We start from the raw sequence: 11874 nt of genomic DNA on the forward strand, positions 1-11874 counted from the left end.
CGGAAACTGTGCGCACTGTCCACAGAGGGTTGAGACTTCATGCTCAAGCATCCACCCTGAACGACTGCAGAGCAGCTCCACAGACAAGGGGCATTTACCTTTGGGACAAATTGAGGTCGCCGATTGGTCATTTGCTGACACACCTACTGGATTGATTGACAGGTCAAAAAAAAAAAAAAACGAGAGCTGGCAGCCCCAGCCTCAGCTGTGTTCTGTATTTATATGTTGTTAATAAAAAGTTCTTAAAAAAAAAAAAAAAAAAAAAAAGACAGGGAGCGCTGGCCCTGCAGCCCACACATCAGACCAGCCCGCCAGGAAATCTCCAAACCCTCCTGCAGCCACAGTGGACCTGATTTTAATTAGCTTGTGACAAATTCCTTCATTTCTCACCATTTCAGTTATGGCATCAAATGAGGAGAAAGAGATCGCTTGCCTTTTGGCAAATAAACAATAGAAAAGGCCAGATCAGGGATGAAGAAGGGGAATTTAATACTTTGTACAAAGTACATTGATGTTGCATACAAAACAAAAAAATTTGAAAAAATGGGCTTTGCATGGACATGCCCTGCGGGCGTCCGCTTTGGCTCTAATCAGGTATGCACGGACCTCCGCGGACTGACGTTTGCGGAAGTATACTGGGGCTTAAGAGCTAGAGGAAAGTCGTTTCCCTTTAACCTACAACATGGGAATACCATGTATTTTTCTTGCAACTCTTAACTTTAGACATCTGTCAAAAGGTTCTCGGGGTGTGTGATTCTTTTATCACACCTTCTTACATTGACTTGTTGGTATTTAGTTTGTGCCCATGTTGCTTCATGTCAAGAACTAGATTTGTCAGACTAAACAATTGTTAAGATGTTAAATTGTTGAAGAGAATAAAGTTTCAAGGGTCTGGAACTACAGATCTCTCACTGTAGATGAAAGCAAGGTGTCTTAAACAAGAGGTCAATAATTTCCGTCTTTCACTGTTGGTCTAATTAATGCAGAGTAATGTCTATTTTTACTGTGCATCCCAATCTCAGCTCTCAGAGGATGTAATACTGAGTCGCTTCCAGTCAGCCATTGATCCTCCATCAGGATGAGGCTGTTAATCAGCTACTATTGTCAGGACAAGCGCTTCCTAAAGCCGCCATTCCTCTCACATTTCTGCCAACAGCCTAGACATCTTTTACTGTCAGTGTGTGTATGTTTTGGGGAAAAGGGAGTATGTGTGTCCACCTTCTCTATGACTCTGCCTCACTCATGGCTCTATGTCTCATTTTTCATCCTGCACATTTTTGTAATTAAACAGACAAAACAAATCACTTCTCTTCAGTTTGTCTTGACCAGAAAGCAGACTTTTAGGATAATTAGCATTGCCTCACTGATTCTGGGATTTGTTCTTCCTTCATTTGTATCATTTTATTTTAATTTACAAATCTTTGAGAAGCTGTTGTCAAATCACAAGTTTTAAGACACCAATAACCTCTAAACTTGTGTAGCTATTAAAAATTGCTAAAACTGTAGGCATAATAAGCTGGAAGTGGCTCTTTGTTCCTCAGCCATTCTTTCATTGCTATGCAAGCTGTCAGACAGTTTCATGTTCTACCGCCTAAGGCACTTTATGTTTCTAATTCAACTAAGATATGTTTTACTCACTGATACTGTCTGCACAGTTTTTATACTCACTTTATTTATCTTAAAATTGTCACAGAGAATGCAGCTTTCTCAGTCTTTGATGGAAGCGTTGAAAGCCTATTTTTATATGAAGCTCTTCTCCCTAGACTCCCATTTTTTTATCCTGTCAAAAAGCTGTTATCTCTGTGTCTGAATGTACAAAACGCCTTCCATTTCTCTGGCATTTTTTTCTCACTGATGTTAGGTTGTAATCTTCTCCAATGTGGAGACTGTTAAGGACAAACATTTCTTACAGTGGATACTGGTGTTCATTGCCTCCTGCCACTCTTAGCCAATGACTATAAAATGTGTTCAGAGAGCAAACAGGCAACATGTGAGCCTCACAGCCTGGAGATACAATTGGTCTGTTTGTTATGTTTTCTTTCTGGTTTTTAATGTAAGGTTATAGTTAAAGCAATTAATTAAGCTCAAATGTGGAAGCAGAAAAATTGTGCTTGCCAATTTGTGTACAATATATTATAAATGAAAATGCCTGTGGTGAGAGATGGATTGGTGTGGTATATCGTTGTTATGTGTCCCTGTGTAAAGGACACCTAACCTTTATGAATGAGCGACCACCTAATTGACGTGTTCTCTTTTCAGCTGATTGGCTAGCATGGATTTAAAAGGAACAAGCTCTGCCTACTAGATGAGAGAGGGAGGTCAGAGAAGCGAGATGTTGGTCTGGGATCCCCTTTTTCTTGGGGGCTTGTCCGGGATCCAAATATGTTATGTTCATTATGTCTAGGCGTAACTCACAGGATGCACAACACATGGAATCCAGACAATTGTATGTTTAAATAAAAATATTTTAATGAGCAATCATCTGAACAGAAAAAGGGAACTGGGAGCCCCTGCTACAATAAACAAAAGTGAGGGAAACCAGCAGTAGACTGTTGGATTTGGGATGCTTCCCTCACCCTGTAGTCCAGGACCTAACCTTGCAACTAAAAAATGAAAAACAAGGACAGCCAGAAACTCCCAGACCCAGCAAACAATTAACAAAACAAAATGTGGCAGGGCAAAGGCCGGCATCTATAAAAGAAAGGAGCAGAAGCAAGGCTGGAGAGCAGAACCAATAACCATCAGAACATCTCTCCTTTCTGACCTTCCTTGATTGTTTTATCAGATGGAGCTTGTTCCTTTTAAATCCTTGACAGCCTATCAGCTAAAATGAGAACACATCAATTTGGCAGGCACTCATTCACAAAGATGAAACAGGGACACGTAACAACCGTTTATTAAAAATATACATGCTAGGGATCACTCGTGGTAAAACTTAGTACATATATAGGTGGGTTGGAAGTGAGTTACAATCATGTTAATGTAAATTTATTTTCTATAGCACATTTTAAAGTCAACAAGGTTATCCAAAGTACTTTGCGGGTTAGTTAAACACAAAGCTCTCATAATCCTCTCATACTCACAGAAAGCTACCAAAGCAGCTGAATAAGGCAGGAAAAGACTTAAGATCTTTAAAAGTGAACAATAAGAGCTTAAAATCAATTCTAAAAGGGACTGGAAGCCAATGAAGTAACAATAAAACAGGAATGTTGCGCTCATGTCTGGGAATATTAGTTAGAAGTTGGATTTTGCACAAGTTAAAAGCGGCTGATGGAGTATTGAGCTGATAAAAGCATAAATGGCCTTTTCCGGGTCAAGACCATTTTTAAAAAGGCCTGACCCTGTTTAAAACATGTAACTGAAAACAGCTAGCCTTGACTGCAGAGGCAATTTGTTTATCAGACGTCAAAGCCTTGTCTAACAAGTTAAGTGTAACATAATACTTTTACAATAAGCTAAAAACAAACTGAGCAAGAAAAACCTACAATATAAAATACCTGCTGGGACTCAGACAGCCTGTAGTAAAAGCCTATGCAAAGAGAGGAGTTTTCAGATGAGATGTAAATTACAGGATAAAGTCTGCAGTGAGGATACGTAGGAGCAGACTCTTTCAGAGTTTAGCGGCTGCCAATGGCCTCGTCTGCACGAAGAGCATCTGGTTGGATGATCTCGGTTATTTTTGGGGTAATAAAACTCAAGCAGATTGGTGAAGCAGTTGGGCGCCAAACCATTTAAAACATTAAAAGTAAAAGAATGGAGTGATGTAGTTATGTCTTTATAATGTCTTTGTCATGATAAAATCAGTATAAACCTTCACTTTTACCAAAACAGCAGCAGTTTCCATGGTGTCTTGTATTTTGAAATAAAACCTTACTTGAACTTATAGATAATGAAAATAATTTACTTACAGTATGGTTTTATTTGCTTCGTGAAAACTTCCCCATAGGTTGGCAGCAAGACTTCTGCATCTAAAGTTTTATCCTTTAAGGCTGTCTAAAGATGAGTTACTTTTGTTTTTGTGCATAAGTGATGATCAGTGAATGTGAAATAAGACCAAAATAATGCAGTTATTGATGATTACATTCAGAGAGGGACTAAGCAATGTAGCTAAGGTGAGTTCATTGACCAGAATAAATATATATTTTGATTGCTATTTATTTATGGTACTTTTTTTATTATCCCTTTGGCTCATCATGACACGGAGTAAAGAAATCAAATTTTTGTGTTTCATATCAGCTGGTTAAGCCAGTTGAAATAATCAGCAGATTTTTAGTTTAGTCAATTAAAAAGTGACATTTTCTTGATTGCTGTGCTCCACAATCTGCATAAAGATGGGCAAAGTGACATCATTAACTTCCATTGTCCAAAATTGAAGACTAAATGTTGGATATTTTGGGGTGAGGCGATGTTATATTTTTGTAACCAGAGGCTTCATCCTCTGTTTCTTCAGAACAAAAATCCCACCTACACTCCTTTTACTTTCTGACCAGCTGTCACATGGTCAGTCACAAGTAACATAATACTATTTAAGCCTCAAATAATTCAACAATATTAAACATCATTTTTCAAAAGTGTATTTAAACAAACACCTGCAAGGTAAGAACTACATGGGTCTAAAAAAAAATCCATTGTGATGAGTCACTAAATCCTTTTCATTTTTATTTTTTTAACTTTTAATTTAACCTTTATTTTACCAGGCAAGACATTAAGAACAGTTTCTTATTTGCAGTGTCGGCCTGGCATTAATTTACATGGAAGTGCAGGACTTCAAATTTGTTCTGCAGCCTGCCTCTAGGGGGCGCTCATCCTTTGTGTCGTCAACTTCTGGCTTCTGGTCATGTCTTTCTTTACTATATGGGCTCTATTTGAAAGATGTACAAGTATATTTACAATTTACAGTAAATGCCAATCCAATTGCCAATGGCTGAGTGGTTAGAGCAGTCGTCCTCCAATGCAAGAGTTGGGGGTTTGAATCCAACATTATTCACATGCCAAAGTGTCCCTGGGCAAGACACTGAACTCCTCGTTGCCTCCGATGTGTCCCATTGGTGTATGAAAGCACTGATTAGTCTCTTTAGAATGATTTGTTCAATTAGCTTTGTATAGATCTAGTAGAGTGCTGTATGAATGGGTAAATGAGGACACAGACTGTAGTGTGAAGCGCTTTGAGTATCTTGATAAAATAGAAAGGCGCTATATAAGTACAGTCCATTTACCATTTACCAATCACTTCCTGAGCTTCTGGTTTTGTTCTTCCCTCTCTGTCATTCACTGTCTTCCTCTTTATTCTCTCTGTCAGATCGGCACAGAGTGGGATGCTAAAGAACGCATGTTCAGAAACATCGGCGGCCTGATGGGTCCCATGGACGAGGCGGTGGGCATGCAGAAGTGGAATAAAGGGCCGAACGTCACCGTCACCATCGTTTGGATCGACCCCACCAACGTCATCGCCGCGACCTATGACATCCTGATCGATGCGAGCGCAGAGTTCACACACTACCGCCCACCACTCAACCAGCCTCTGCGCCCTGGGGTGTGGAGCGTTCGCATCCTGCACAACTGGAGCCCTGTGGCTGAGATCAGATTCCTCATCACCCCACTGGCTTATAACAAGCACCAGCCCATCAGGCAAAGTAAGGATTCAAACAGCAGCTGTAGTTCTAATGAGGCTTATTTCTAACTAGCTGTGTGTTTCAGCTTTTGGGTAACACATAATTATCAATGATTGTGTTATTTATCCAAATAGCCTTGCTGAACTTAATGCACGGTTGTGATTTTTTTTTTTAAACTAATGTGAGTCAGGGTTATGATTCATTTTTTCACTAAGTTTGTAAATTCTACTTTGCTGATCTCGCTATCAGGTATTGCATCTTACGGTTATTATTTTATTTCCCACTGACACCAACAGTGTCGCAGACTAGCGCTTTATTGACCGAGAAGTAACGATTGCTCGTTTCCAAACGTCTGCAGACCCACACAAGCACAACGCAGCTTCGCATTCGCAGTGATGCCCTTTCTAATCAAGCCTCTGGGCCTCTGCAGACCCTGGTTATTTGTCATCAAGTCACCCCTAATAACCCAGCGAGCCACTCGTACATACTAAACAGAGTGTTAAACAACAGTGCACTTAGCCCTTTAAAAACAACGACACAGTTAAATCAATCAGTCAGCACGGACAGGGGACAGGACTGTAGCGCTCTCATCCGTTAACAGACGGTTTGCTCGGAAAGTCACACTTTAATAATCTCCCCGAGCTGTTTTATAATGATGAAGAGAAACAACAGATAAAGTTAAAGCCTTTGTTCCGAATGTGAGCCTCCGTGGGGCTGTTGTGCATCAGCGTAAGTTACAAATCAATCCCAGGAACATGGTCAGGTTTGTGTTCTGGCCTTCTATTGATGAAAATGATTTATTAAAATTAAGTATATAAAATTTATATATATATTATAAAATGTTCATTTAGAAATAATACAACTGTACAGTGCTCTAAAAACTCATAATTGCCACCAATAAACAAGATTAGAAGGTTCTTGCTACTTGGAGTGTTTATTAATGCTGGTGTTAGTGTGTCTCTTTGGTTCCCATGGCGATACGATCTTAACACATTGTAAAATGGATTTATTTCTTCCATTGAGTCATTGTATAAGTGCTGATTCAGCTATTGTGTTCCTGGTGTTTATTTTTATTGGTTTTATTTTTGCAAACTACGGTACCTCTGCGTACTTCGTTGCATTTAACCATTCCTGTATCCAAATGTTTAGCTCATTCAGGAGATAGGCGCCACAACTTTTGATTTTTCTAACTTTTCTACTTTTTAAAAATAACTTTGTAAACAAATATTCTCTCCTTTGATATACATTAGGGTATCTTCAATTGTCTGAAACATTGGTCTTTTTTTTAAATCTGGCTCAGCACACTTGCTTTAGTCGTCTTGCGCAACTTTTAGGTTTTAGCTACCGTTCAGTTAGTTTCAGCTTTTAGATAGCCATTTGCCATTTTTACCTTTGCATCATTCTGCTCCTTTTGCTTTTTAGCTACCATTTTGCAATTTTTAATTTTTCACAAATCTCCACATTTTTTTTATTTTTCACTACACTTCTGCTACATTTTGATAGCCTTTTGCTACTTTTAGCTTACCTTTTGTTATTTTTTTAGCTTTTGGTTGCCTTTTTGCTTCTAGCTAGCTTTTTTTTACATTTTTATCTAGTCTTTTGCTACTATAATTTGGATTTTTTTTTTTTTGGCTTGTCTTCTTGTGCAACTGTTAGTTTTTAGCTAACGTTCTGTTAATTTTAGCTTTTAGAAAGCATCTTACTAATTTTACTTTTAGCTATCGTTCTATGCCTTTTGTTTTTTTAGCTATCCTTTTTCATATTTTAGGTTTTAACAGGTCTTCACTTTTTTTTTGTCTTTCATCTACACCTTTGCTACCCTTTTGCTACTCTAGCTTCAAGCTAACCTTTAGACAGTTTAGCTAGCCTGTTGCTGCTTTAATTAGGATTTTCTTCTTTTTGGTTTTTAGCTTGTCGTCTTGTGCAACTTTTAATTTTTAGCTACCATTCTGTTAATTTTAGCTTTTTGAAAGCATTTCAGTGCTTTTACTTTGGGCCACGGTTCTGCTCATTTTTGTTTTTTGGCTTTTGCTCCTTTTAGGATTTAGCAAGTCTTTACATTTTTTAGCTTTTTGTTACACCTTTGCTACATTTTGCTAGCCTTCTGCTTCTTTTTGCTAACCTTTTGCTTTTTTAGCTAGCCTTTTGTTATTTTTATCTTTTGGCTGCCTTTTTGCTTGTATCTACCCTTTTGCTAATTTAGCTTGTAGCTAGCCTGTTGACATTTTTAACTCGCCTTTTGCAGCTTTAACTAGGGCTTTCTTGTTTTTTGCTACCATTTTGCTTGTTTTACAATTGTTTAACAATTTAGCTTCAGCTTCTTGAACACATTCGTCTGCATTTTGTGTGAAAAAGTCATTTCTCCTGTCCAGTTGCGATGCTTATTGTTTCAGCGTGTGCTTGGCTTGCATCATGTGTTTCGTCATGTCTTTTCTTTTCATCTATCTGCCTGTTATTGTCTGCTGTTTTTGGCACCAGGTGTCCCTCCTGCTCTCAGTGCTGCTAAAACTTTATGATGTGGCAACAGCAAACACATGCATGACTTTATATCCCACAGTGGTACCACAAAGCCAGCCGTACGTCCCGGCTGGTGCAGAACCTCGTGTCTGTCTGCATCATTCTATCACCAGCGCGTGAAGAAACGCTGATGTCTGCAAACATCTGGGTGGGAGGGAGGGATTTTGCTCCAAGGTGGTGCTTTAAAAGGATGGCTGGCATCCCAGTTAGAGGAGCAGTGAGGAATTTAAAGCTTCACTGGAGCTCAGGGTGGAAAAGGTGCTTAAAGAGAAGTCGTGTCTGTGATTACCGTCTAGCTTCTAAGGCTTCACTGTTGTGAGAGGAAGGAATGAGGACACACCTTGAATTTCCGCATAAAAAGCAGGCAATCACGTAAATGCATGATGCGGTTTGTGTGTGTTTGTTTGTCTGTTAGCAAAAGTTTTAAAAAGGCTAGCTAATATCTAAAAAATTAAAAAGCTTGCTTAAAGTAGCAAAAGGTTAGCTAAAAGCTAAGGTTACAAAAAAAAAATGCATCTAAAAGTTAAAGTATCAAAGGCTGACTCAAAACCTAAAGTAGCTAGATGTTAGGTAAATATAGTAAAAGGCTAGCTAAAAGCTCAAATAAGTCTAGCTGGAAGTTAAAAGAAGCAGAACAGTAGCTAAAAGCTAAAAGTATCAAAGTCGTGTGTGCTGAAGCAAATTTTAAAGTTTGTGAAAGAATTAAAGATATCTCAGTGAATGTCTGCTGGAAAATACTGTTAAAAAAAAAAAAAGGTAAATCTTTTGAAAAGTATTAAAATTGCAACAAAAAATAAAGCATCGACTAAATGAGTTGACCATTTGATATAAAATAGCAAAATTTGTAAAAAATAAAATAAAAAATAAAAAAGTATGCAGAAGTTAGATTGCAAAAATTGTGCAGAAAAAAGCAGTAAAATATGAATGTTGAATCCATATTCACAAATTATTTACCGTATTTTTCGGACTATAAGGTGCACTTAAAATCCTTGAATTTTCTCAAAAATCGACAGTGATTTTATAATCTTATTTTATAATCCAATGCGCCGTATTTATTAATTCTGGTTATGCTGACCTCGAACTGATTTCTTGTGGTACACGGTTCTCAAAAATCTGTCAAAATGAACTTGTTTCGCTTAATGCGCCTTATAATCCAGTGCGCTTTATAATCCAGTGCGCTTTATAATCCAGTGTGCCTTATAATCCAGTGCACTTTATAATCCAATGCTCTTTATAGTCCAAAAAATACGGTATCTGAACTGGCGTGTTGACATGAATTTTATTCCTCTCTCTACAGCCCAGTCTATTTGTTTGACCACTAAGTGTCCCTTCTGTCTCTGTGTCTCCAGAGGACACGTTAAAGCTCCACAATGGCCCGCTGAAGAACAGCTACATGGAGCAGAGCTTTCACGGTCTGAACCCGGTTCTGAACATCCCCGTCAGCCTGGCGTACGTGGAACAAGCAAAGAGGAACGCAGCCCTGAGTGGCCCAGAGCTGGAGCGCTGGGTGGACGGCCTGGTGGGTGAGCTGTGGGAGGCAGCGGATGTCTGCGCTGTTGGACCCACCGCCTGCCCGGTCATGCAGGCCTGCACCAAAAGTCCGTGGAGCTCCATGAGCCCAGATCCCAAATCCCAGCTCGGAGCGCCGCGGGCCGACGGTCGCATTAGGTAGCACCGAGGCCTCCAGCTGGACAGGAGGCCACGGCACTGTTTATTTTATTTATTTAAGAGCTTTCATGCAAGTGGGGGAAGGGTGGGAGTTTCTTCTGTGCCCCCTGTGAAGAATAAATAAGTGGACTTTTCAGGCGAGACGTTAACAAAGCTGTCTTAACAGAAAGAAATGAGGAATGCATTTTTTAATCCTCCCTCGGAGTCCATTTTTTTAAAGGAATTTTGCTGGCTCTGCTGTTTAAGTTTCTCAATTTATTTATTTTTGTGTTTATGGTTGAGTTTTAATGTGATCAGACGCTGGAATTCTTCTTTTTTTAATTTTTTTTATGCCGTGCGCAGGAACTGTGGCCGTTTGGATGGTTGACACTGCTTGCAGTCGAGCTCCTGCTGCAAAAAGGCCTTAGTCGTAATAATCAGGGGGTGGTCGGGTACTGAATGAAATGTGCCTCCATAAGGTTTATGTTTTTATGCCTGAACTGATAAGAAATGTCATTTTAACACAACTCAAAGGCAGATGCACCAAAAGCCAATTTTAGTTATTAGAAAACTAATTAATTACTGTTTAGAATTTAAAGTAATAATTCACACATTTCTGCAGACTAGTGCCTGATTAGGTTGTTGAACAACTGTGGCTTGACATCAGAGTTCACGCTCAATAATCCAGGTAGAAAATCCAGCAAAGTTCAATCACGTCATCTGGACAGTTTCTTTTTTTATTGAGACATTTCAACCTTCATCCAAAGGACTTCATTAGTCCGAGGAGCACAACAAACTCAGTTCCACAAGCAGCGCACTCACATAGTGGGCCAACCAGTTTGCTGATGATAAGCTGGTTTCTGAGGCCCGCCCTCTAACCTGTCGACTCCTCTGAGGCAGCCATGGAAATTTTATCCTCTTTTTGGGTGTGCTGAAGCACACCTAAATTTTAACTCAGCACCCCCACCCCCCGAAAATATGAGGATCTGCGGTGAAAGTGGTTTCCAGTGTTACATTACAAATGCTTCTGACGCCAATGGCCACCGCATTGTTCAAGCCAAGAGCTATTGTCAACACTGGGGGCTAAGCGCCCCTAAGGGATAAATTCTAGAATCGCCCCTGGAGGCAGCCATAGCCTAAGTGGTTCAAAACATCAAAGTTCATGCTCAATAATCCAGGTAGGAAATCCAACTAAGTTCAGTCAGGTCATCTGGATGATTTATTTTATTTATTTATATTATTTTTTAGATGTTTCGTCCTTTCATCCAAAGGACTTTTTGGTTTTGAACCATTTTGGCTATGGCTGCCTCAGAGGAGTCGACGGGGGAGAGGGCAGGCCCCAAAAAACATCTTATCATCAGCAAACTGGTTGGTCCACAATGTGAGTGTGCTGCTTATGGGACTGAGTTTGTTGGGGCTCCTCGGACTGATGAAGTCCTTTGGATGAAGGACGAAACATCGCAGCAAAAAACGAAACTGTCCAGATGACCTGACTGAACTTTGTTGGAACTGTGGCTTGACTGATAATTTGCAGTTGTCAAATTAGTTGACGAGGATAAGGAAAAAATATGTACTTTTAGAATAATGGGATTTTAAAAAGTTAAACGTAAAGGAAATGAAGTGTAGACATTTTAGTATTCAGAACTCCTTCTTAGCTATTTGAACTGTAGTCTTTTCAGATTTAACATTTAAATAGAGTAGGTTTATTTTAATGACACCCAGATGTTGTAACAAGCAGCAGACAAGACTTTTTTTTATATATATATTCATATAATTAACCTGCCTCAAACTTGAAACTAAATTACCTTAAACTGACCTTAAAATTTGTGTCCTGTTTCTTATTTCCAGTCATTTCAGCAACACTTAAACGTTGTACATAATTATACGAAACGTCTCAAAAACTGCGTGAACGGTGGCAGAGAATTGTTATTTATTTCTAAGTTTATAATAATACTGATATTTTTAGTCAGTGACTAAATAACTGCAACGCTGCCTTGGCAGCATGATGAATATTTTTTTGTAAAAGAAAGACGCCTTTATTTACAAAGGCCAACACCCCGAGCTTATTCCGTACCTTTTTATGGCCCGCACCTGTTGT

General features: G+C 39.1%; 1 protein-coding gene across 1 annotated transcript in view; it reads left to right on the forward strand.

Moving 5' to 3' along the window:
- The window catches only part of xylt1 (xylosyltransferase I), a 132436-nt gene extending 122505 nt beyond the window's left edge, over nucleotides 1-9931 (forward strand). The window contains exons 10-11 of the mRNA XM_037689698.1: nucleotides 5300-5633; nucleotides 9479-9931. Of these exons, the coding sequence (XP_037545626.1) occupies nucleotides 5300-5633; nucleotides 9479-9801 (657 nt within the window). The 3' untranslated portion in view covers nucleotides 9802-9931. The remainder of the gene's footprint in view (nucleotides 1-5299; nucleotides 5634-9478) is intronic.
- The last annotated feature ends 1943 nt before the right edge of the window (nucleotides 9932-11874 follow it).

This window comes from Nematolebias whitei, chromosome 16 (genome assembly GCF_014905685.2).
Source record: "Nematolebias whitei isolate Nwh7 chromosome 16, NemWhi1, whole genome shotgun sequence".
Lineage (NCBI taxonomy): Eukaryota > Metazoa > Chordata > Actinopteri > Cyprinodontiformes > Rivulidae > Nematolebias > Nematolebias whitei.